General features: G+C 38.8%; 1 protein-coding gene across 3 annotated transcripts in view; it reads right to left on the bottom strand.

Moving 5' to 3' along the window:
• SEMA5A (semaphorin 5A) overlaps positions 1 to 25524 on the bottom strand; it is a 504887-nt gene that overhangs the window by 32037 nt on the left and 447326 nt on the right. For all 3 annotated transcript variants that reach the window (XM_073014841.1, XM_007961192.3, XM_007961194.3), the window contains exon 17: positions 625 to 850. In XM_073014841.1, coding sequence (XP_072870942.1) covers positions 625 to 850 — 226 coding nt within the window. The remainder of the gene's footprint in view (positions 1 to 624; positions 851 to 25524) is intronic.

The raw sequence follows: 25524 nt of genomic DNA, 5'->3' as shown, positions 1-25524 counted from the left end.
CTTCCCCAGTACATTTTCTGATACTAAATAAATCTCACACGAATGATTCTGGGTCTATCATAAATATAATGTTACTGAGGGCCTGATTTCATAGTATCACTTCAATATCTAACTCCTTACAGTAAGGCTCTTTTCTTTCAGTTTGTCCTACAGTCAGTTGTGCTGTACAGGGATCATTGTTTTCAAGGCTGCTAAGCCATAAATAACCAAAAAGAGGCCGGGCGCAGTGGCTCACACCTATAATCCCAGCACCTTGGGAGGCCGAGTCGGGCGGATCACGAGGTCAGGAGATTGAGACCACCTGGCTAATACGGTGAAAACCCATCTCTACTAAAAATACAAAAAAAAAAAAAAAAAAAAAATTAGCCGGGCGTGGTGGCGGCGCCTGTAGTCCCAGCTATTTGGGAGGCTGAGGCAGGAGAATGGCGTGAACCCGGGAGGCGGAGCTTTCAGTGAACCGAGATCGCGCCACTGCACTCCAGCCTGGGCGACAGAGCCAGACTCCATCTCAAAAAAAAAAAAAAAAAAAAAAAAAAAAAAGTCCTACTGCTGTTTATGACCTTAGAGATAAGATCAAAGGCCCTTCCATGGACGTGGGTCAGTCCCCACGGAATCACTACTCACCGTCTGTGGAGCAGCCACTGGTGCCGTCGCTAGAACAGTACCGCATTTCGATTCTCTGTCTTCCCACTTCCAGCAAATTCGGATCGGGCAGGCGGGCTTTGCACGTGTATCGGAATCGCTGCTCGTAGTGGCCGCCGTTGTCAGAGATGTTGACAGGCGTCCAGGGTGTCCAGGGTGTGGTCTTCTTCAGCTCAGGACACGGGTTGGTGTTGCAAGGCTGGTACTCCTGGGGAGAACGTGCAGGCGAACATTACCATACAGGGTGAACAGAGCAACCTCACCAAAGGCTCCTTTCCTTTAGGGAAAGATAGGCGTCTCTAAAACACCAGCTCCTAAGACACAGCTACTCTACCAAACTAAAAACACGTTTGTGTTAAATTAGGCATTCAACAGAATGCTCAGTGTTCAAGACATCTCCAAAAGGAATCCGCAGTCTCTCCTGTGTAAACAATGGGAATGAGACAACAAACTTAATTGCTTGTGGGGAAAAACCCCAGTGAGCCCATAAAAATCATCTTCCTTTCAATTAATGACTAGCTGAAAGTACGCATTATTCTGATGTTAAGTTTAGCATTTTCTTGAAAAGATTGATCTGTAAACCTCGTAATATTCAGTTTGAGATTAACGGATGTCTTAAGACCTGGGATCACAGATGTGAGGTGTTAGAGTGGTAGGGGAGCCACAAGATAAAATGATGCAAGAGAATTTTTTATGTATAAGAAGGTTTCCCATCATCTCACAGCTAACACCTTCAAAGCCCTTCTCAGCGTCTCCTGAGAGTACACTGAAATGTAAGTTCTGTTCCCTCCCTCCCAGGTACCTCCCTTGGAATCACAGGTAGGAGGGTCCTGGGTAGATGAGCACACAGTGGCTTTGGAGGTCTGGCAGGTGAAGATGATGAAAATCTGCCTGGAGCACCTACTGATTTATTTGACAAGCATTCTACATACAATTGCTGCAAACAGAGTCCAGTAGGAGGGATACAGGAGTTGACCTTGGATGCAGTGTGACATAATTTCTCCATATTACAGCAACGGGTTTCACTGGAGGGGAAACCTTACACATAATACACCTAGTGATGGCCAAAGGATTAAAGATTTTTAACAATATTTTATTAATAAAATAAGAATTAAATCACTCGTTAAGCTTTATCATAAAATAAGAGAATTGCTCTATCATTTCTCCACCTCTTTCAGTTGTGTATTTTGATACTTATCACCATAGAGCTAAACTTGACTTTGGGTTCTTTTGGTAAAACCTTTGAATCTACAAATTCCTTTGGTTTTAGAATTATTATTATTATTATTATTATTATTATTTGAGATGGAGTCTCGCTCTGTCGCCCAGGCTGGAGCACAGTGGCGCGATCTGGGCTCACTGCAAGCTCCGCCTCCCCAGTTCACGCCATTCTCTTGCCTCAGCCTCCCGAGTAGCTGGGACTACAGGCGCCCGCCACCTCGCCCGGCTAATTTATTGTAGTTTTAGTAGAGATGGGGTTTCACCGTGTTAGCCAGGATGGTCTAAATCTCCTGACCTCGTGATCTGCCCGCCTTGGCCTCTCAGGGTGCAGGGATTACAGGCGTGAGCAGAAATATTCTTGATTACTTCATTTCATGCTCCCCCTCCCTTTTCTTGCTGCATCTCTTATCTTTTGGATGTAAACTCATTTATCCATTTTTACATTTCTCATCTTTTATCTCATCGTTTCCATATCTTCATCTTTTGCTCTAGTTTCTGGAAGATTTCCTCAACCTTATCTTCCAAAATGATGATTGATATATTCATCTTATCTACTACATTTTAAATTTCCAAAAGCCTTTTTGTGTCTATTTTTTGGTTCTTGATTATTCCCTTTTATTGTATCCTGTTCTTATTTTTTTGGTCACACTACTTTCTCCAATTCGAGTACATTGATGATTTGAATACACTGAGTACACTGATGAATTATTTCAAGGTTGTAGTCTCTCTCTATAGCTTCTGTATCTTCTAGTTGCTGAATTCCATTTGCTTTTTTAGATCGCTATCTTTCTTGTTAGATTGTTTCTTCTGTGATCTGAACATTCTTTGTTTTCTGCTTTGAATTAGAGTGGAGGGCTAAAAAGTTTAACTGGAAGGTCTAAGGACAGAGAAGTCTATAGACCTGGTCAGATCTGGTTGAGATCTTTAACCAGAATTTAAGAATCTTTGTCAGACTCTTAAACCTTTCCTGCTGGACTCTTCAGAGACCCCTGAGAAGACTGCTCCAGTGTCTTGCCTGTCTGGATGCTGGAGACTGAGCCATGGAGGATCTGGGAGCCAAGTGGAGGAAGAGGGCTGAACTCTCAGTGTCCAGTAGACAGTCATTTATCTGACTCTGCCTTTCTCAGTTCTGAAGCACCCAGTTAACTGAGCTCAGTGCTCAGAGGTCCAGAGACGCTCTGTTTTCCTCTCCAGAAAATAAGCTTCCTAGCTTCTGCCGGACAGAGCAGGTCTAGTCCTCTTGGTGGAGTGGGAGAGAGATATGGAGGTCTGACAACTTGTTTAACAGAAGTCAGCCAATGTTACTTTGCCACTAACAAAGAAAACGGGGCTGCTGATTTCTGAGCTCTCTGAGGGTTCTCTAGTGTGCATTGAGATGATTCTTTTCATGTATGTGCTGGAGGTCCCCAAGATCCCTCCAGTTTCTATGATTAGATAGCAGGATCCATAGGACTCTGTATGCAGCAGTGTTCTCAGCTATAATTTATTACAGTAAGAGAATACAAAGCAAAATCAGGAAAGAGAAAATTCACATGGGGTAGAAGTCCAGACAAAGCCAGGTGGCACAATCAAGAAACCTCTCTTAGTGGAGTCACAAAGGATGTACTCAGGTCCCCCAGCAGCTAGTTCTGATGATGTACAGGGAAGATGGTCTACCAGGGAAGCTCACTGGAGACTTGGTGCTCAGGGTTTTCACTGGGGTCTGGCTGCAGAAGCATCCTTGCTTTGCATTTACCAAAGTTCAGATTCCCCCAAGGAAGCTTTCAGTATACACCACATTGCTTGTACAGACAATTTAAGCACAGAGAGCCACTCTTGCCATCCGGGAATGGTAGAAACCTTCCTGAAATCCAGATTCCCAGATGCCAGTCAACAGCTAGCCTTGCAAGCAGGCCATTCTAAGAATCATAGAACTGGACAGCATTGTCTTCCACACAGTTCTCCTCTGCTAGACTTGAATTCATTCTTCTTCCATGTATTTCCAGCTTCTACTTTTTAAAATCAACATGGTTCTTTCTCTTTTCTTCTGACTTTGTGCATTTATGCCTTGAAAAATCAACCCCTCTAATACTGTATTCACATGTTTCCAGTAGGATAGAAAGCAACTTGTGTGTCCACGCCACCAACTTTACCTGGGAACCTAATACGATATTTATTTTGTACTGTTTTAAATACTCTAACTAGCTTATTTTTTACTTACAATGCATTTATTTTTTATTTTTATTTTTTATGGTGGATAACACTCAGGATTTTTGTGACATCATAGGCTTTTAACAGAAAATATGTAAAGCGATCATCACTGTTTCTTTGATTTAATACTCTCCAGGCATTCCTCCCAGCCTACACCATCTCTACATCAACAAATACGAGAAAGATAGATGACTTCATTTTCTTGTGTTTATAGCATCTTTTATTATGGCATCTTTTGAATGCTGCCTCTTAAATGAAAAAGCCCCAGTGAATGCCATAAACCCAATCATGCAAAAAGCCAGGCACAACACGTGTGTGATCTCTTTCACTTGGAATGAAAACCACATGACAGGAAAGCAATAAACCCTTGTCTTGGACCCTCTGTGCCTCTGGTATAGGGATGCTCTCACCTCTGGATTGAAAATGCTATACGCCACTGCCCTTCCCTCCTTCACTCTGAGCCTGCCTGGCCAGATAAGCATCCCAGAGCTCCTTGCTGAAATGGGCTCAAAACACATGCAGCTTGGCCATGCATGGTGTCTCACGTCTGTAATCCCAGCACTTTGGGAAGCCAAAGTGGGTGGATCACCTGAGGTCAGGAGTTCGAGACCAGCCTGGCCAACATGGTGAAACCCCGTCTCTACTGAAAACACAAAAATTAGCTGGGCGTGGTGGCGGGTGCCTGTAGTCCCAGTCACTCGGGAGGCTGTGGCAGGAGAACTGCTTGAACCTGGGAGGCGGAGCTTGCAGTGAGCTGACATTGTGCCACTGCACTCCAGTCTGGGCAACAGAGTGAGACTCCATCTCAAACAAACACACAAACATCATGTGCCGTTTATGGACCTCTGTTTGAAAAGTGCTGGTCTTGGGTCTTCACAAATGCAGCATTACCTATAAATTAGTAAAATCTTACATCTTCATAAACAGATTTAAAGGATTCCACCAATAATTCTTAGGTTTCACACACTGTAAGCTTCATTCTTTCTACAGAGACGAAGTTTAATTTTTGAAATGAAGGAGGCACAAATGTGTTTGAAAGCTGGCTCAAGAGTCTGCATTGGCATCTGTGTGTTGGTCCCAGAGGCGGGCACAGCTCACAGCTAAGAAAGATCAGTTTAGTCTCTTTAGATCTAAGCCTCCGTCAATAGCCTGTTCATATGTTCTTATTTTCTCATGGTTCAAAGCTTAACGTGAGACTCAGAATTTCTCCTTTCAAGTGCTTTTTGAGATTTAATTATGATACATTCGCTTGAAGTATCAAATTATGAAATGGTGAGAAATAGTATGGCCAATTTGTTTTATCTTAATGAGCAAAATAATGAAGTGATTTAATTCTATTGTGATCACTTATATGGCTTAACTGAATATGTATGTTACAATTTACTAGAGAACCACTGCTGCAACTATCCAAATGTAGATGGAACTTTAACAACACTGCACTTAATACTAAAGAGATAAATGATTTTAAAAAGGATTTCAGGAAGCTAACTATTATGATTTGGCACATAAGGTCATTAATATTCTGGTGGAAAACATGAGATAAGAATGTTTACTAAAGCAATTGTAAATAATTCCTCCAAATATGTTCCCCATGTATTATGTATTCCAGTCAACAGTGATGAAAGCACTCATTTAAACATTTAATCCTGCAACGTGGGAGCCACTCTGCTGGTTCTCCCTTACTTCTATGCCAAGTTCTACAGTCATGGCTTCCTGTGTTCCCTCTGTCCTCTCCATCCTAATGGCCTCTTCTAATTCAGGCCCCCATCACCATAGACCTGATTTACAGAATGCAAGCTTGTAGTTCCCTAAAGCTTAAGTGCCTATTTATAATTCTGCATCCACTAATAGACTGCAAATTTGTCAAAAGCAAGAACTTTGTCATGTTTATTTTATATTAGCAATCTTGAGCATAGTAACACTTTTTGGTAAGTGGATAAATCATATTGATTAAGTAACAGATAAGTCTGTTGAGATGAAATTTGCATACATTTGGGGAACAGATTTAGATAGTTAAGTGGAACCTCCTGTTTTGCTGTTTATTTTTCCTTTGAGAAAATTAACATATCTTGTATTTTATACACTGAAAGTAACGTAGAGAGATGGAGACAATCCAAGCAGAATTTTGATACCACATGCTCAGAGTGAAGCACAAAAATTACCCTTAAAGTCATCTCATCCATAGCTGAATATGTAAACTAAATTTATTCTCATATGGAATACTTATGGTTTCCATATGCATTTATCAAGTTCTCTTTCAGGAACTAAGCTTGGCCTGCTGAGACTGAAAGCAATTCACATAAGATAAATAACAAAGTAATTGAATTGTGCTTGCAAAGAGCCACAATATGCAAGCATCTACATGGAAGTAGAACCATGCTCCCAGGAGCCAGTGGCAAACAGAACAAAGACTGACTGGAAGTTCTAGAAATTAGTTTAGTTGTACCCAGTAAGGAAGGTATATAAAGGAAGGTGGTAGATTCAAAATTATATGGTCACAGAGTGTATTCTGCTTCCCACCAATATGGAGTAACAGAAACTGGATTAACCCTTTTACCCAAATAACACAAATTTATATTAAATAATGGTTCTTAAGGTACTGGACTTCAGGCAATGAAGATCAGTGATCACTGAGTAATAGGAGACATATTAGGGGAGACCCACAATTGCCACGGCCTACAGGCTTGAGAAGGTTCCCGGGCCACAGCATGGGGAGCAGAAACCTAGGCACAGGCTAGAGACTGAGGAGACAGGTTTAGGAACTGGAGAATGCCAAAGTGGCTGAAATTATTGGAAAGGAGAAAGTTGCACAAAGTGATCACGTCAGTGATGTGTAAAAATCACCCATCAAGATTTCAACTGAGTACAAATCAGGTAACAGGGGTTTTGACTTAAAAAATCAGCATGTTTATGTGAAGAAACTACACAGGAGTAGGGAAAGATCTGCCTGAAATGATCAGTGGGAACAGTGTGTGTTACCCACACAACACCAGGAACAGTGCTCGCTTCAAAGAGCAAAAGTAAAAGACCTCATATCATTGGTTGGTTACTCACACAGCACCAGGAACAGTGCTTGCTTCAAAGAGCAAAAGTAAGAGACCTCATATCATTGGTTGGTTACCCACACAGGACCAGGAACAGTGCTCGCTTCAAAGAGCAAAAGTAAAAGACCTCATATCATTGGTTGTATACCAAAGGGGGCCTTGCTTCCACAGTGGGGAAAAATTACTGCAGACTAAGCGTGGCTTTGATCCCAAGTAACTAAGACTAAACGCAAGCACCAAAACCATCAAACTGGTTTTACATAATTTAATTATGTCCCCAAAGAGAACCTTAGCATATTTTTAGGACAACAAACGTGTCTACCAGTTTAAATTCACAATGTCTTGCATCCAACCTAAAATTACCACGTATGGAAAGAGGCCAAAAACACAACCTGTAATGAAGAGAAAAATCAGTCAATTGAAACTGATGTAGATATGACACAGATGACAGAATGTGTAGTCAACAGCATCAAAACAGTAATTATAACTGCATCCCATATGTTCAAGGAAGACCTCAAAGATATAAGAAAGAAATAACTTGCAACATACCAGCTGTAAAATACAAAACATTTGCAGACAATTGCAAATGAGACAGTATCTCCAAAGTCATTCTATGAAGCCAACTTTGATATCAAAACCAGACAAAGACAGAAGGAAAGAAAACTACAGGGGAGTATCCCTCATGAATGCAGATGTTAATATTCTTAAAAAGACTTTAATACATCAAACCAAAAAAATATACCAGAAGGTTAATATCTCATGGTCAAATGGCTAGTATGTCATCAATGAAAGACTGGGTTATCATCTGAAATTCAATTAATGTAATTCATCGTATGAACTGTGTAGAAGTAAACTTGTATAATAATCTCAATAGATGCAAAAATTGTTGGATAAAAATCAAAATTAATTCCTTATTACAACTCTCAATCAACTTGGAACACAAATGAATTTCCTAAATTTCATGAAGGACAGCTATTAAAAACCTACAGACTGCATCACACTTAATGGTTAAAGCCCGTGTGCTTTCCTCCTAAGATGAGAAACAAGGCAAGGATGATGTCTGGCCTTATCACTTCTATTCAAGATTAAACTGGAACTTCTAGCTAGTATAATCAGGAAAGAAAAAGACACAAAAGTCATTCATATTAAAAGTAAGAAGTAATTATATTTTTACTCATGAACAATATGATTGTCTATGTAGAAAATGTTATGGAGTCTACCAAGAAAAAGCTACTAGAAGTAATAAATTAATTTATTAAGGCTGCAGAACACAAGATCAAGGTAAACATAAAATATTATTTCATTCCTATGCACCAGCAACCAGCTACCAGAAATTAAAATTTTAAAAGAACACTACTTACAGTAGCATCAAAACATAACATACTTAAGATTAAATCTCAAATAAATAGGTGCATGACTTTTATAGTGAAAGGAAATGGAATCACTACAATCCTAATTACACTTCCAGGAGGCATTTTTGGTAGAAATTAACAAGCTAATTCTAAATTTCATATGGAATACAAAGTATCTAGAATAGTTAAAATATTTTGGCAAGAAAGAACGAAGTAGGAAGACTTATACTTTCTAACTTCAGGATTCATTATAAAGGTACAATAATCAAGATGCTGCAGTGTAAGCACCAAGATAGAAAGACTGAGCAAAAGAACAGAATGGAAAGTCTAGGAACAGACCCACCTGTTTATGGCTTATTGATTTGTTTTGTAAATGTGCAAAGGCAATTCAATGGAGAAAGTGTAGTCTCTTCTGAAAACAATGTTGGAATAATTGAATATCCGTATGTGAAAACATGAATTTTGATCAATAACTTGTTCCATCTATGATAATTGACATAAATGGATCATAGTTCAGTATCTAAAACCAAAGAACTCCTAGAAGCAAACACATGAGAACACCTGTGGGGTCTCAGGTTAAGCAAAAATTTTCTAAATAAAATACCAAAAGCATCATGCATAAAATAAAAAACAATTAAAATGAATTAATCAAAATCAGAAGCTTCTGCCCTTTAGGGATCACTGTTAAGAAAATTAATGGTGAACTATATAGTCTGAGAGAAAGTATTTGCAAATCATATATCTGATAAAAAGACTTGCATTCGTTATGTATTTTAAAAGTTAAAACTAGAGTATAAAAACTAATAGAAAAACTGTTGAAAGATATGGATAGGCATTTCAACAAAGTTATGTGATCGCAAAACAAGCATATCTAAACTTAGAAAAAGGTAAATTGAAACCACAAGTAAACCACTACACATGTATCAGAATGACTAAAATTCAAACAACAACAGGAAAAAAAAAAAAGCCCCAAAACCCAAAATCCTGTGACAGTATCAGATGCTGATGAGGACACAATGCTTTATATTTACTCAGCCATCCCAAATAAACATCCAGTGCATGTATTTGGATGTGGCTCATAGAAGGGAAAAAGACTCGATATTCAGAATGCTACAAGACAAATTCAGTATATGCCAGTTACTCTGAAGATGGGTTGATAATTTAGAGATTTTAAATATTCTTGGTTTCTTTCCACTACTCTTAATAGTCATAAAAACACAATAAAATACAATAGAAATGTTTTGAAAAAAAAGTGAAAAGAACTTTATAACCAAAAAGTTGAGTATTTCTTTGTAGAAATTAATCCACAATCCCACTGTTCTATGCAGTAACTCCATTTCTGCAGGTTTGCTCTATCTCATACAGTGCTGATAGCATTGTAAATGGCACAAAACCGTTTGACAACTGTTTGATACTTTCCTAAGAAGTCAAACATATACATCGCACATAGCCTTCTCATTCCATTCCTCTATATTTACCCAAGAGAAAATAAAACACATGCCCATACAAACACTTGTACATGAATGTTCACAAAAGCTTTATTTGTAATAGTCAAAAAACTGGAGACAACTCATACGGCCATCAGCAGATGGACAGCTAAACGAAGAATCTTATGGAATATTACTCAGCAATTAAAAAAAATGAACTCTTGATATACAGAACAACAAAACATCTGAAAATAATCACACACATAAAAAAGCCAGCAAAAAAATAAATAAATAAATAAAAAATAAAAAAATGGAGTGACACTGTAGAATTCTATTCATATAACGTTAGGGAATATGAAAACTAATGCACAGAGACAGAAAGCAATCAGTGCTTACCTGAGACTAGGCAGTACTGGGAGGCATATCAGGGAGGTGTTGCAAAAGGAAATCAGGAAACTTGGGTTGATGGACATGTTCACTACCTTTATTGTGTTAATGGTTTTATGAATGTACAAATACCTTAAAATTGATCAAGTTTTTATCACTGTAAACATGTAGTGCGTTGTATGCAAACCATACCTCAATAAAGGTACAAAACTGTATGGTCTCAGGAAAACAAGCCTCTTTCTAATACATGGTGTCTTCTTTGCTCATTTAGAAATTATATCTTGAGGCCGGGCGTGGTGGCTCATGCCTGTAATCCCAGCACTTTGACAGGCTGAGGCGGGCGGATCATGAAGTCAAGAGATCAAGACCATCCTGGTCAACATGATGAAACCCCGTCTCCACTAAAACCACAAAAATTAGCCGGGCGTGGTGGCAGGCGCCTGTAGTCTTAGCTACTCAGGAGCCTGAGGCAGGAGAATTGCTTGAACCTGGGAGGTGGAGGCCTCAGTGAGCCGAGATCGTGCCACTGCACTCCAACCTGGTGATAGAGCAAGACTTCATCTCAAAAAAAAAAAAAAAAAAAAAACATGTCATTTGCATTTGCAGCAACACGAATGGAGCTGAAGGTCACTTTCTTTAGTGAGATAAGTCAGGCCCCAAAACACAAATATCACATGTTCTCACTTATATGCAGGAGCCAATAAAAAGTTGATCACATGGAGGTAGAGAAATACAGTAAATAGAGTTTGAGAAAGGTAAGTGGAAGAGAGAGGAGGACGAAAGAGAAGTGGATTAAAAAGTAAAAACACGCAGCTGGATAGAAGGAGTAGATTCAGTATTTGATAGCAGAGTACAGTAAGTATAATTAAGCAGAAATGCATTGTACTTGGGTGGTGGACACCCTAAATACCCTGACTTGATCACACACACACACATTATACACATGTAACAATATTTCACTTGTATACCACAAATTTGTACAAATAAAAAATGGTATCCCAAACAACTGTGAGTTTGTACATACCTGCATATATTAAAATTATAGTAATTTTTCTCATGGCAACCTGCATATATTAAAATTATAGTAATTTTTCTCATGGCATTTATGTTTGGTTACTTAGGACTGAAAATGACCAGTATTTGTAGATAAACACTTCATAAATATAAAACGTGCACCATCCATTCTATTTTTACATTCCACCATACATGTCCAAAAAATGACGCTATTTTCTACCACATAGCCAGCCAGTACATTGACTATGCATTATGATGTGTGTTTGTGTGTGTGTGTGTGAGTGAGTGTAGCCTGTGCATGTTCCTCATTGTTTTAAAATCACTTATTTCCCTTCTAATCAGTTTCTTTGGCAACAGTTCATTTTCCTGCTGGCACTGGCCTTTGAACATGAGGGAATTATCATACAATCACCTTCCATGGGATTTGGAGAAGTGTGGGAGTCACAGGGTAACTTAGGAGAACTTGACTTCCAGGACTGTTTCTTACTTCCTCACCATCCAACCCTCTAAAAACACATTTAAATGCTTGTAGTGTCTCCCACCAAATGCCATATAAGAGGATAGACAAGCTGATCTCCTAACACCAAAATGCCTTTTCCACAGCCTTGCTTTAGATTTACTCAGCCATCCCAAATAAACACCCAGGGCACGTATTTGGATGTGGCTCATAGAAGGGGAAAAGAGGCGATATTCAAAATGCCAAAAGATAAACTAAGTATACGCTAGTTACTCTGGAGACAGGTTAACAATTTAGAGATTTTCGATATTCCTGGTTTCTTTCCACTACTCTTACTAGTCATAAAAGCACAATAAAATACAACAGAAATGTTTTGAAAAAATGTGAAAACAATATTGTAACCAAAAAGTGAGCATTTCTAAAGTAGCAAATCATCCACAATCCCGCTATTCTATGCAGTAACTGAATTTCTGCAGGTTTGCTCTAAGTAGCTACGGTACTCTCTAAATACCTTATCATGCATCATGAACGTTTACTATGCCACTTGTTTGCAAGGGGGTCGCCCAAGCCTCTGAGCTTCTCTAGGGCAAAGCCTGGGATGGATGCGACTTCATGTCTCACCTGAGTAACGCACCCTCACTGGCTCCAAGTGGGGAGCAACTGAGCCAAAATCTCAAGGACTTTTCTTTTTTTTTTCTTTTTCTTTTTTTTTTTTTTTTTTGAGACAGAGTCTTGCTCTGTCGCCCAGGCTGGAGTGCAGTGGCGCAATCTCGGCTCACTGCAAGCTCCGCCTCCCGGGTTCACGCCATTCTCCTGCCTCAGCCTCCCGAGTAGCTGGGACTACAGGCGCCCGCCACTGTGCCCGGCTAATTTTTTCTATTTTTAGTAGAGACGGGGTTTCACCATGGTCTCGATCTCCTGACCTTGTGATCCGCCCGCCTCGGCCTCCCAAAGTGCTGGGATTACAGGCGTGAGCCACCGCGCCCGGCCAAGGGCTTTTCAATGGATGGGTTCACTTTCAACCTGTAGCCAACCTGGGTTCTTCTAAGTACAGAAAAGCAAACACATACTCCTCTGCTTTCTTGCTCAAAAATGATGTATGTATGTGCACACACATATATATGTGTGTGTGTATACAAAAATGGAACTAGCTTTCCTCCTTACACATTATTTTAGGCATTCCTTTTTATAACAGTCTAAAGCTCAGGAGAATAAGAAAATCAGTGCTGCCACTGGAAGTCTTCTTTATTATAGACGCTGTGATTTGTGGGCACTTTTGCTTCCATAAACTTACATCTGAAATGATAAGATCCATCTATTTATTTTATTGTCTCACTGTAATGTCTTTAAATTCTCACTCTCTGAGAGCAAAAGCCAGGAATTCAAATATCTTTTTCCTAGCAAGTATCTTGCAATGAGAGGAGTAAGTACTTTTAGATAGAAGTAAATACCCATCCTTTGGGAAAAGTGTCCTTCTCAAGCTAACAATTGAAATGGGTGACCTTGAGCAGACACATCCACCTTTTACTTCTATTCTTCTGTTTTTAAGGGAAAATGTTTAAATATACTGTAAGTGCTTGAGAACATGAAGGTAATTTGTACACATTTTAAGAGTTCTTATGAGGAACTTTGGAAGCATTCGAATACATAACAAAAATCAAAGTGAGATTGTGTTATTTAAGATAAAGGTTTCAGCTGAACTGTCATAAATTTGCTTTTACAATAATTTATGGGGACATTTACCCTAGATTCTTTTAAGGACAAAAAAAAGTGGCAAATATTGGTCTGCCATCTTACCAGAAAATTTCAGCTGGGTATGTATACACACACACACACACACACACACACACACAGTCATACATATGCAACAATAAGAAAAACAAGATTTAGAAAAAAAAATTCTGCCTATAATAATAGGATATGTATGTGATGGTTACAGTCACATAAACATACTTGTATAGGGCCAACCTGGCTCCATTTTTTTGGCAAGAAAATGTAAAATAAAATTAGAATAATAGAGTACTTATGGCAGGCACAGGATAAAACCATACTCATGTCCTTGGTGAACCATCTCATTGATAAAAATATATATTGCATTAAAAACTCTTCATTCAGCAGCACAGGCCACTAATAGTAAACAGTTTGCACAGACCTGATGATTAGTCTATGATAAGTTAATATTTTCTGTTTAAATTGATATCTAACATTTTTAAGTTTTGAGATTTGAGAAATATAAAAAATATAAATATACAAACTATACATATAAATAAAAATAAATGTGAATCACATGGTTTAAATATATACCAACTTGCTTTTTACCTGAAAATTAAAGGCAAATAATTTAAATACTATTTTCCTCTCCTAGATCATTTGGATGCCACTTAAAATTTTTTGCTTTTTAACACTAACACTCCTTAGCAAATGCAAAAGAACAGGAATCATAATAAACAGTCTCTCAGACCACAGTGCAATCAAATTAAAACTCAGGATTAAGAAACTCACTTAAAACCACACAACTACATGGAAACTGAACAACCTGCTCCTGAATGACTACTGGATAAATAACAAAATTAAGGCAGAAATAAATAAGCTACTTGAAACCAATGAGAACAAAGACACAATGTACTAGAATCTCTGGGACACAGCCAAAGCAGTATTTAGAGGGAAATTTATAGCACTAAATGCCCACAAGAGAATGTAGGAAAGATCTAAAATTGACACCCTAACATTACAATTAAAAGAGCTAGAGAAGCAGCAGCAAACAAATTCAAAAGCTAGCAGACAACAAGAAATAACTAAGAAAGAGCTTCTGCACAGCAAAAGAAACTATCGTCAGAGTGAACAGGCAACCTACAGAATGGGAGAAAATTTTTGCAGTCTATCCATCTGACAAAGGACCAATATCCAGAACCTACAAGGAACTTAAACAAATTTATGAGAAAAAAAACAACCCCATCAAAAAGTGGGTTAAGGATATAAACAGACATTTCTCAAAAGACGACATTTATGCAGCCAACAAACATATGAAAAAAAGCTCAACAGCACTGGTCATTAGAGAAATGCAAATCAAAAACACAATGAGATACCATCTCACGCCAGTTAGAATGGTGATCATCAAAAAGTCAGGAAACAACAGATGCTAGAGAGGATGTGGAGAAATGGGAACGTTTTTACACTATTGGTGGGAATATAAATTTGTTCACCCATTGTGGAAGACAGTGTAGCGATTCCTCAAGGATCTAGAACCAGAAATACCTTTAAACTCAGAAATCCCATTCTGGGTATATATTCAAAGGATTATAAATCATTCTACTATAAAGACACATGCACACATATGTTTATTGCAGCACTGTTCACAATAGCAAAGACCTAGAACCAACCCAAATGTCCATCAATGATAGACTGGATAAAGAAAATGTGGCACATATACACCATGGAATACTATGCAGCCATAAAAAAGGGTGAGTTCATGTCCTTCGCAGAGACTTGGATGAAGCTGGAAACCATCATTCTCAGCAAACTATTGCAACCTCCTCGTACCTAGAAAGAGATATTTATTTTTTTGCTGGCTTTGAAGAAGGAAGCTGCCTTGTTGTGAGTGGGCCATATGGCTAGGACTAAGAGCAGCCTAGGAGCCGAGAACGCCACCCTCTAGCCTATAGCCAGTGGGAAACACAAGACCTCAGTCCTAAAACTGCAGGGAACTAAATTCTACAAATACCTAGCAAGCTTGAAACACTCAGCCACAGAAAGACTGCAGTTCTGGCCAACACCTCAATTTCAGCCTGTGAGACATTGAGCTGAGGGCACAGTTTGAATTTTCCCAGACTTTGACGCATGGAATAATCAGATAATAAATACATGTAGTATTAAACCATTGAATTTGTGCTAATTTATTACAGAGTAATAAAACTCTAATATACGTATGTGTGTATATAGATATAGATATAGATGATATAGATATAGATATACACATGCAGTTTCCCACTGGCAAGGAATTTTCCATATAGAAGACTCATTATCATCTTGCTATGGTATTTCTACAGTGTTTTCTCATGAAAAAGTTTCAGTTAAAGAAAATGACCATTACTTGTTATTAATGGTACATAGGCAATTTGAGGTGTTGATGAAAGTCCTGCAGGTTATCTAGCAAGGTGAGGTCAGTGGTTACAATTCATGTTATTTTAAGGTACCTGATACTATTCAGAACTCACATTTCTGAATTTAACTTTCCAGAATAGTGACAAACTATGCATGTGTTGACAATTTGTACTTCAACTTTAACAATTCCATTAAAGCTCTGAATTTCAGTCCACTATTTTTGAGTGAAATGTGTTGAGTAAGTATCTTTGACTTTAAGGGAATTCACAGAACTTAAAGTGGTGTTCTATTCCTTCCAGGGAAGAGTTTTTCCTAAAGGACGACTCCACAGGGTACTAATGAGTGCTACAGGAAAAGCATCTGTTGTCAAGAAAGACTGAGAAGTCTTGGGTTAAAGAAAGTTAAATGGGTTTCTCCAAATGAGTGATCAGAACTGCGCTTGGAGCCCTTTTACTCAGAGCTTCTTGCAAATGCTGCCAGGGAGAATGATATCTGCAATCAAACAAATTCTCAAAAGATGTGAGAATTCCTTGTATGACAGATTCTACAATCGATTTACTGATTTAAAAACTGAAAATAAGGGTGTATCCCTACTGTTTTGAAATTGTATAGAAGTTACCCTTCTTCTGCCCAATGTAAAAAGAATTCAAAAGACTGAGGGTGGAGTCTTATGTTCATAAAATTCTTAGCCCATTGTTTCTGTATTGTAGTGGGGAAAACTGTCTAAAATATCCACCTCCTTTAAGACTGTTTGTAGGTGACTGAGTTTCCAGTGACTACCTAAGACAGAGAGAGTTGATTCTTCATTAGTGTTGACATCTTGAAAATGATTTTCTTCTCTGAGTTCACTCAGAAGTGGGCTAGTCAGCCTAAACTGTGATGCTCTGTGCTCACTCCCAAGTTCATTGCTCTGTGTTATAAGCAGGAGAGTTCACCAAGGTCTGCCCAGCATTGTACTCCCTTCAATCCTTAACCTAGTGCCTCCACTTTCTCATCTGTAAAATGGGATAGAAAGAAAGTCATCCACAATGCTAATTTAGAAGCATTAAGTGAGATAATGTGTTTACAGTGATTAGCATGGAGCCTGTTCTATAGGGCATCTTTACACAGAGCCCTGGAAGCAAAGATCAGATGCACATCACGAAAGCATCACGGATTCTCCAAAATGGCCACTGGAGAAATCATCCTCTCTCCTAGAAAATGCACATGGTCACAATATCCCATAATTATCCTACGAGGAATATCCACAGCAGGGTGCATTTATCTAACTGGTAAAAGAAGTTTAAATTTAACTTGCATCCAAGTTTCGAGGGGTATCATTTTACTCCATCTGTGCTCATCCAGTGGAAAATTATCTTCTAAATATGATGTTATCTGAGTTTACATGAAGCTGTCTTTTTATCAGTTCATATTCTATAAATAAGTAGTTAAGATTTACTGTTCTAAAAGATAGTAGTAGAAACATTTATTTAATCTAAAATTCTCACATCATGAATGATGTATTTGGAACATGCACATCTATGGTCAATGTCCTTGTCACATTTCATTTAATTGTATGCAAATATTTGGAACTCTTGGGTGTTTTCCTGGCTCTCTATGCTAGGATTTCATCATTTAATGGATCTGGGAATTGGAAAATATGTATGTGTTATCAACATCACTTTTCTACAATTTAAATCCCAAGGAACTGCATTTTATTGTTCTTTTATTGGTCAATTTACTATGGGAAATTAATTGTGTTCCTCTTAAATTCAGATTTTAAATGACTTTTTAAAATAACTCAGGTAATTTAGTTAGATTCTTATTATGGCATTAATATTTCCTGCCAGAACTTATGAATAATGACCTACATACCGTAATTTAAACATGTACATGTTTGAAACTAAAAGTCAAAGTAATGTTGCCTAAGTGATACTTTCTATTTACAACACGATAATTGAAATATCAGGTTTTCCATTCATTCATCCCTCCGTCCATCCATCCATCCATCCATCCATCTTTCAGTAATCACTGTTCAAACATCTATACCATGTGCAAGATGCGGAGATTTCTCCTGAAAATTCTCAGACACCAATGGTTAAAATAAACCAGTGAAGTTTAAGGAAGACATATGGAAGTGCTGTCAGCCCTACAACAACTACTTATGAAAGGAGTTAAGATGCAAGAGGGACTTAGTGTTACATAACACTACTACACAGTAATTGTCACTCTGGCCAATCCCATGAACCACCTGATCGAGGACTCTGTGTCTGACAGACTGACTTGTTTCATATACAGGTGCCATTGTCTTCCTTGATCATGGTACTAGAATTGCAATACATGCAGCAGTTTAGTTACCTTGAGCAATCAATTCTGCCTAAATTATCCATGCCCTAAAAGTGGAATATCATTGCTAACAAAAGGAAAACCTTAGAGAAATCTTAGCCCCTTAGCCCCTTTAATAAAAGTTGAAAATCTTGATCAAAGAAAATAAAAGACCTACTAGTTAGAAATAATAAGTTATCAAAATAGTTGGATGCAAATATTATTTTTGTAATAAAGCTTAAAATTTTTGAGCCCTGGTTTTATAGATACTCAAGATGTGTGCCTCCTGTTCCAGCAGTCATCCAAATGAAAAGACTAGAGTATGATGGTGGCCTTCCCAGAACATGTAGTCCCAACTGAGGGACAAGGTTAATTTGAAAGCCCACAGGATGAGTGGGGCTCCTTGTTCTCCAGTGATGTTTCTGTTGGCTTCCCTCCTGATACGGTTGGGCTATGTCCCCATCCAAATCTTATCTTGTAGCTCCCAAAATTCCCACGTATTGTGGGAGGAACCTGTTGGGAAATAATTGATTCATGAGGGCAGGTTTTTCCCTTGCTGTTCTCATAAGTGAATAAGTCTCATGAGATAAAATAGTTTTAAAAACAGGAGTTTCCCTGCATGAGCTCTCTTCTCTTGTCTGCAGCCATGTGAGATATGCCCTTCACATTCCATCATAATTGTGAGGTCTCCACAGTCACGTGGAATTGTAAGTCCAATAAACCTCTTTCTGTTGTAAATTCCCTGGTCTTGTGTATGTCTTTATCAGCAGCATGAAAACAAAATAATAAAGCAAATTGATACTGTGAGTGGGGTACTGCTGAAAAGATACCCCAAAATCTAGAAGTGACTTTGGAACTGTGTAATAGGCAGAGGTTGGAACAGTTTGGAGGGCTCAGAAGACAAAAAATGTGGGAAAGTTTGGAACTTCCTAGAGACTTGTTGAATGGTTTTGCCCAAAATGCTAAAATGCTAATAGCAATATGGACAATAAGGTCCAGGCTGAGGTGGTCTCAAATGGAAATGAAGAACCTGTTGGGAACTGGAGCAAAGGTGACTTTTATTATATTTTAGCAAAGAGACTGGTGGAATTTTCCCCCTGCTCTAGAGATTTGTGGAATCTTGAAGTTGAGGGAGATGATTTAGACTATCTGGTGGAAGAAATTTCCAAGTGGCAAAGCATTCAAGTTGTGACTTGGGTGCTGTTAAAAGCATTCAGTTTTATAAGGGAAGCAGAACATAAAAGTTTGGGAAATTTGCAGTTTGACAATGGGATAGAAAAGAAAATCCCATTTTCTGAGGAGAAATTTAAGCCAGCTGCAGAAATTTGCATAAGTAACAAGGAGCCAAATGTTAATCCCCAGGACCGTGGGGAAAATGTCTCCAGGGCAGGTCAGAGGTCATTTTGGTAGCCCCATTCATTACAGGCCCAGAGGCCTAGGAGGAAAAAGTGGTTACGTGGGCTTGGCCCAGGGTCCCTGTGCTGTGTGCAGCCTAAGGACTTGGTGCCCTGCATCCCAGCCACTCTAGCCATGGCTGAAAGGGGCCAACATAGAGCTCAGTCTGTGGCTTCAGAGGGTGCAAGCCCCAAGCCTTGGCAGCTTCCATGTGGTGTTGAGACTGCAAGTGCACAGAAGTCAAGAATTGGGGTTTGGGAACCTCCACCTAGATTTTAGAGGATGTATGGAAACACATGGATGTCCAGGCAGAAATTTGCTGCGGGGTGGGGCTCTCATGGAGAATCTCTGTTAGGGCAGTTTAGAAGAGAAATGTGAGGTCAGAGTCCCCTCACAGTGTCCCTACTGGGGCACCACCTAGTGGAGCTGTGAGAAGAGGGCCACCATCCTCCGGACCCCAGAATGGTAGATCCACTGACAGCTTGCACCACACACCCGGAAAAGCTGAAGACATTCAATGCCAGCCTGTGAAGGCAGCAGGGAGGGAGGCTGTACCCTACAAAGCTGTACCGCCAACAGGGCTAGTGCTTCTCAAGACAATGGAAACCCACCTCTTGAATCAGTGTGACCTGGATGTGAGACATGGACTCAAAGAAGATCATTTTGGAGTTTTAAGATTTGACTGCCCTGTTGGATTTTGGATTTGCATAGGGCCTGTAGCCCCTTTGTTTTGGCCAATTTCTCCCATTTGGAATGGCTGTATTTATCAAATGTATTTAGGAAACAACTAATTTCCTTTCGATTTTACACCCTCATAGGCAGAAGGGACTTTCCTTGTCTCAGATGAGACTTTGCACTGTGGACTTCTGAGTTAATGCTGAAATGAGTTAAGACTTTGGGAGACTGTTGGGAAGGCATGATTGGTTTTGAAATGTGAGGACATGACATTTGGGAGGGACCAGGGGCAGAATGATATGGTTTGGCTCTCTGTCCCTACCCAAATCTCATCTTGTAACTCCCATTATTCCCATGTGTTGTGGGAGGGGCCTGGTGAGAGTCTGGGTGGACCCACATGGAGGTGGATTTTTTCCTGTGCTGTTCTCATGATAGTGATAAGTCTCACAACATCTGATGGTTTTAAAAATGGGAGTTTCCCTGCACAAGCTCTCCTCTCTTGTCTGCCGCCATGTGAGATGTGCCTTTCACCTTCCACCGTGATTGTGAGGCCTCCCTAGCCACATGGAATTCTAAGTCCAATAAACCTCTTTCTTTTGTAAATTGACCAATTTAAAAAATTGGGTATGTCTTTATCAGCAGCGTGAAAATGGACTAATACACCTACCAAAGCCAGGAGCAACATTAGCCAGGAGCTTCCCAATCTGCAAGCAAAAGAAATGTATTTTCTCAAAAAAGCAAATATTCTTTCTAAATGAAGTGACAACATCATGACCCAATAATCTGTTTATGAATGCTGTTGATAGATTTATTTCTGAGATTTATGGCCATTTCTTTCTGAACTTAATTTAGTTCTTAGAGTTATAATTAAGTTTATTTATTATTGAGAATACTATTAATGCATTTGATTTTATTTTCTTTTTTTGCCATAGCCTAAACACATTTCTTACATCTTCTTTTTTTAATCTTACATTTTTTTAACTTAAGTTTTAGATTATCAGGCAGCAACTCTGTTGCTTTCTTTGTGCCCACTTTTGTGGACTTCTCTCTACTTCCATCTGTGTGACAATCTGGGAAATAGATGACTAAGCTGATAGAGGAAGTATCAAGGAAACAGCCAGATACAGCATAATGTGAGGACATCATCTAAATCCTTGACACCAGGTATGGGTCAGCAATATCCCTGTTGCTTACCTGCTCCCTAAATCGGACCCTGATCCTGGCTGCCATTACTGACTTGGTTATTTTCACATAACTGAGCACTACAGTGCAATTAAAATATTCAGGATGTTTAAATCAAATGTGTAAGTTGAATTTACACATTTCTAGACTTTAAAATACTTAACATATGGCAATGATATAAAATAGTTCATTTATCTTGAAGTTTCCTAAAAAATAAATAATTATCCAAATCACTGTTTAAAGACTGGATCTTCATCTGCTTTAATATGATTTGAAAATCATTCTGCTGTGTGTTTCTAAAACATAAAATGGTGATTAAATAATTAAATGGGAAAATTTCTTTTAAATTCATATTTTTAGTCACAGATATTTATTTTTATTATATTTGTTTATATTTATTTTTCCTAATGCATGCTATATATACACTCTTTAGTTTCTGGCTGTACAAATCATTCTCCTTATCACTATAAACACACACATACACACACATACTTTTATATATTAAAATATGATAACTTATAATGGAGGTCACTTATATGCCAGTTCATATATAAGGTTATCTAAGCCAACACGTTGCTTCTTTAATAAGGTGGGATGTTTCTTATTCAAAGCCCTCTTTCAGGCCTGTAAAAAATGCTTCAGTTGTTACTCATATAATTCTCTACCCTGAATGTTTTTATTTATTTTTCTCTCCTAGGAAACACTGCAAAATTTAAGCAAGTGTACTGACTGCATTTTGCTTCAATTTCTGTTCACTTAGACAAAAAATTCTATAAAAATTATAGAATTATAAAATTCTATATAAAAAATAATTATATAAAAATTATAGAATTATAAAATTCTATATAAAATTCTCTATAAAAAGAGCAGATGTTTCATAAAAACATCTGCTCTTTCAAAATATGAAGACAGTGGCCAGGCGCGGTGGCTCACGCCTGTAATCCCAGCAAAAGTGCAAAAGTGGTCTCCCAAAGGGGAGGCAAAGGCGGGCAGATCATGAGGTCAAAAGATTGAGACCATTCTGCCCAACATGGTGAAACTATGTTGTCTGTACTAAAAAAGTAAAAATTAGCTGGGCATGGTGGCATGTGCCTGTAGCCCCAGCTACTCAGGAGGCTGAGGCAGAAGACTCGCTTGAACCCAAGAGGCAGAGGTTGCAGCGAGCCGAGATTGTGCCACTGCACTCCAGTCTGGCAACAGAGTGAGACTCCGTCTCAAAAAATAATAAATAAATAAATAAATAAATACAATGAAGAAAATATTTTTCAATTGCTTAATTTTCCTATAAATGTAAGTATATAGAATAAGAATAATTGCTACGTTAGGGTGAGTATAGAAATCTAAGTTTTCTCTTATACTGTTACAGAAAAAAAATATTAGTTTTCTTTATTTTAGAATGCTCCTCGATATTAGCGGTTGCTCAGCTTTGTTGCACTCTGAAGTTTTCTAATCATATTCAGATAAAACATTACAAAATATTGGGAATGAGATGTGTGGTTGTTCAAACAAGAATTTACACAGGCAGACGCAGATGACAGCAGCAGCAGGAAGCCTACATTTATAAACACACACTCATACACATATATATATGGAATTCCACAAAATTATAATCCAAATAGGAGTGGAGAGGCTGTCGTGCAAGAGATTTTGAACAGTAGGTCATGGTGCCAGTTTCAAAGGCACTGGGCTAATTAGGAGTAATTGCATTTCTGCAGTTCCTTGTTACCAGCAGAATCAAACTCAAAGTGCTTAGCTTCTCTGATATTGGGAAAAGTCTCATCCATGGCACTGTGTTAACCACTCCCACCCCTGTGGCCTGTATCCTAGCCACATGCCACAGTCTGATAGCTCACAAATGCTGTGGGTTCAGGCCTCTATGCTTTTGCCAGAGCTGCCATCATTCATGCAAGATTCTGTTCTCCTAAATTTACCTGAAAACACTACTCCTTCTTTGTGCTACCACCGTACCCTAGAACTGGCGAAGGATGCAGTGACCTGTCTGTGCAGGGGTCTCCCTAACAGACCGTGAGACTTGAGAAGACAGTACTTATCTATTTCTCATTCCTTTATTTCTGGCCAAGCACTGGACACTTGCTATTTATCACACAGCAGGCACTTGGCAAGGATCAAACCTCACAGCATTTCCTCTGTAAGACATGGTGCTAATGTGGCCCCTGCACCAGAAAACAAGCTGCTGTCCCTTGGATAATTTTTCATAACTTTTGTTCAATGGTGTTCAAAATCTTTAAAAATACTGAATAACTCTTTACTCAATAAACAATTTTAAAAAGATAAAAAGAGATAAAGATCAAGCTGCTAGAGTTCAAATGGGTCAGAGACCAGGAGTGCATCCAGTTGTGAGTCCCCCACCAACTCCCCCCCATAGAGGCTCAGCATGGCATCTTTCACGAAAGACGGCAATGGACGAATATTGCACTACATGTAATGACCAGTCATTAACCAACAACCTCTGACCTTTGAGATGCAGCCAAGAGGGCTGGAGGGAATCTTTGACATAAATTATCCCCATTCTTGACCTTACCACCCTTATTTCTTTACCTTGTTGCATTGAATTGGCTGTGATCTCCAGTACAATACAGTATTGAACGCTAGCAGCCCTGGCAGGAATCCTGGGCTTTTTCTTGACTTTAACACAAAGGCTTCTAACCTTTCATCACTAAGTATATTTGTGGTAAGATTTTAATAGGTATCCTTCATAAGGTGAAAGCTCCCATTCACTCTATGAATTATTCACTTACAATTCATATTATGATGAGTGTTAAACTTATCAAATGTTTATTCTATATCTATTGAAATGATTGTAACTTTCTTTCTCTCTTAATCTTATCAACATAAAATGCATTATTTACAAGATTCTCCACTTGGTCACTATAAATATCATATTGTGAATATGAAGATGTAAATATAAGTGAAATGTAAATATGTGTGTATACATGTGTAATTTATATTTAAAGCCTGATGAGTTTACTCTGTACAAGATTGTACAGTCTGTACAATGCACAAAAGAAGCCATGTGAGAGCGTGGAAATTCAGCCAGAATCACCTCTTGTGCCCTGAGCCTTGACATAGGGCTCTCTGTGCCCAGAGGAAGGGAGCCAAGTCTTTGCACAAGAGCATGCTGGCTACCTGCCAAGACCTGAGTCTATAGTGTTGTGACCTCCAGCAGGGTAAACTTGTTCTACTTCACACAAAGGCACTTTACAGGATAGCAGTGCCTCTGGATGCCATTTATTTCTAATTCTCAGCCCCAACGCCATTTACCCAGTAACTCAAGCACTGGACATAGTACCTTGGGTGAACCTGCTACAAAGGTCCTCACTTTCAAACGAATTTCCGTTTCCAACTGCTGATAGCTCTTTAACTTCTAGTGCCTTTCCCTACTCCTAAAGGTGGCCCTGGAAAATGCCATGAAAGTTTAAGTAAAGAAGAGAAAGATAATACAACTTAAAATGTTGAAAGAACTCTTCTCTGCATGTCTTCTTACAAATGCGATGACCGTTTGGGGACTTCTGGTGAAACTGCTTGATCTGTGCAGCTGGCCTCAAACCTGAAACAGACCGTTCTCCCTTAATCTGAATTCTGCCAATGCATGTAACACAATGCCTAAGAAACTATTCATGGAGCAGTTACTTTATGCCAGGCACTGAGAATGTCCTGAGGATGCAATGATGAACCAAGGAGACAGGGCACCTGCAGCTGGGGAGTTTGGAATCTCAAGCAATTCTCCAAGAGTATCCCTTGGTCCCTCATGCAGAAGCACAGGAAAGCCCCGGCATCATCAACTTCCTCTCACTTCATGTTCACCAGTGACTTTACCCTAATATAGTTATGAGAACATGATTTATAATTTAAAGCTGTGCCAAGCAAATATCTGTCCTCCACTGAGATGTAAATGAAATGTCTGCAAAGTGCCAGGCTTGTAAAACCTCCTTTGGTAACAGGAGGCCTGTTGTAAGTAGTTACGTAGAAAGCTTATCATTTTTACCTTGAGTGCTTAGGCTGGGAGTTAATTCAGATTCCTCTTAAACCAAGAAGGCAAAAGCTGAGAGGTTCACAGTAAGCTCACAGTCATCCCTACTCAGAGGCCTCTGCTACGCAAACAGCAGTGCTAA

The sequence above is a fragment of the Chlorocebus sabaeus genome, chromosome 4 (genome assembly GCF_047675955.1).
Source record: "Chlorocebus sabaeus isolate Y175 chromosome 4, mChlSab1.0.hap1, whole genome shotgun sequence".
In the NCBI taxonomy this organism is placed as follows: Eukaryota; Metazoa; Chordata; class Mammalia; order Primates; family Cercopithecidae; genus Chlorocebus; species Chlorocebus sabaeus.
This window is presented reverse-complemented; position numbering and strand designations above follow the sequence as displayed.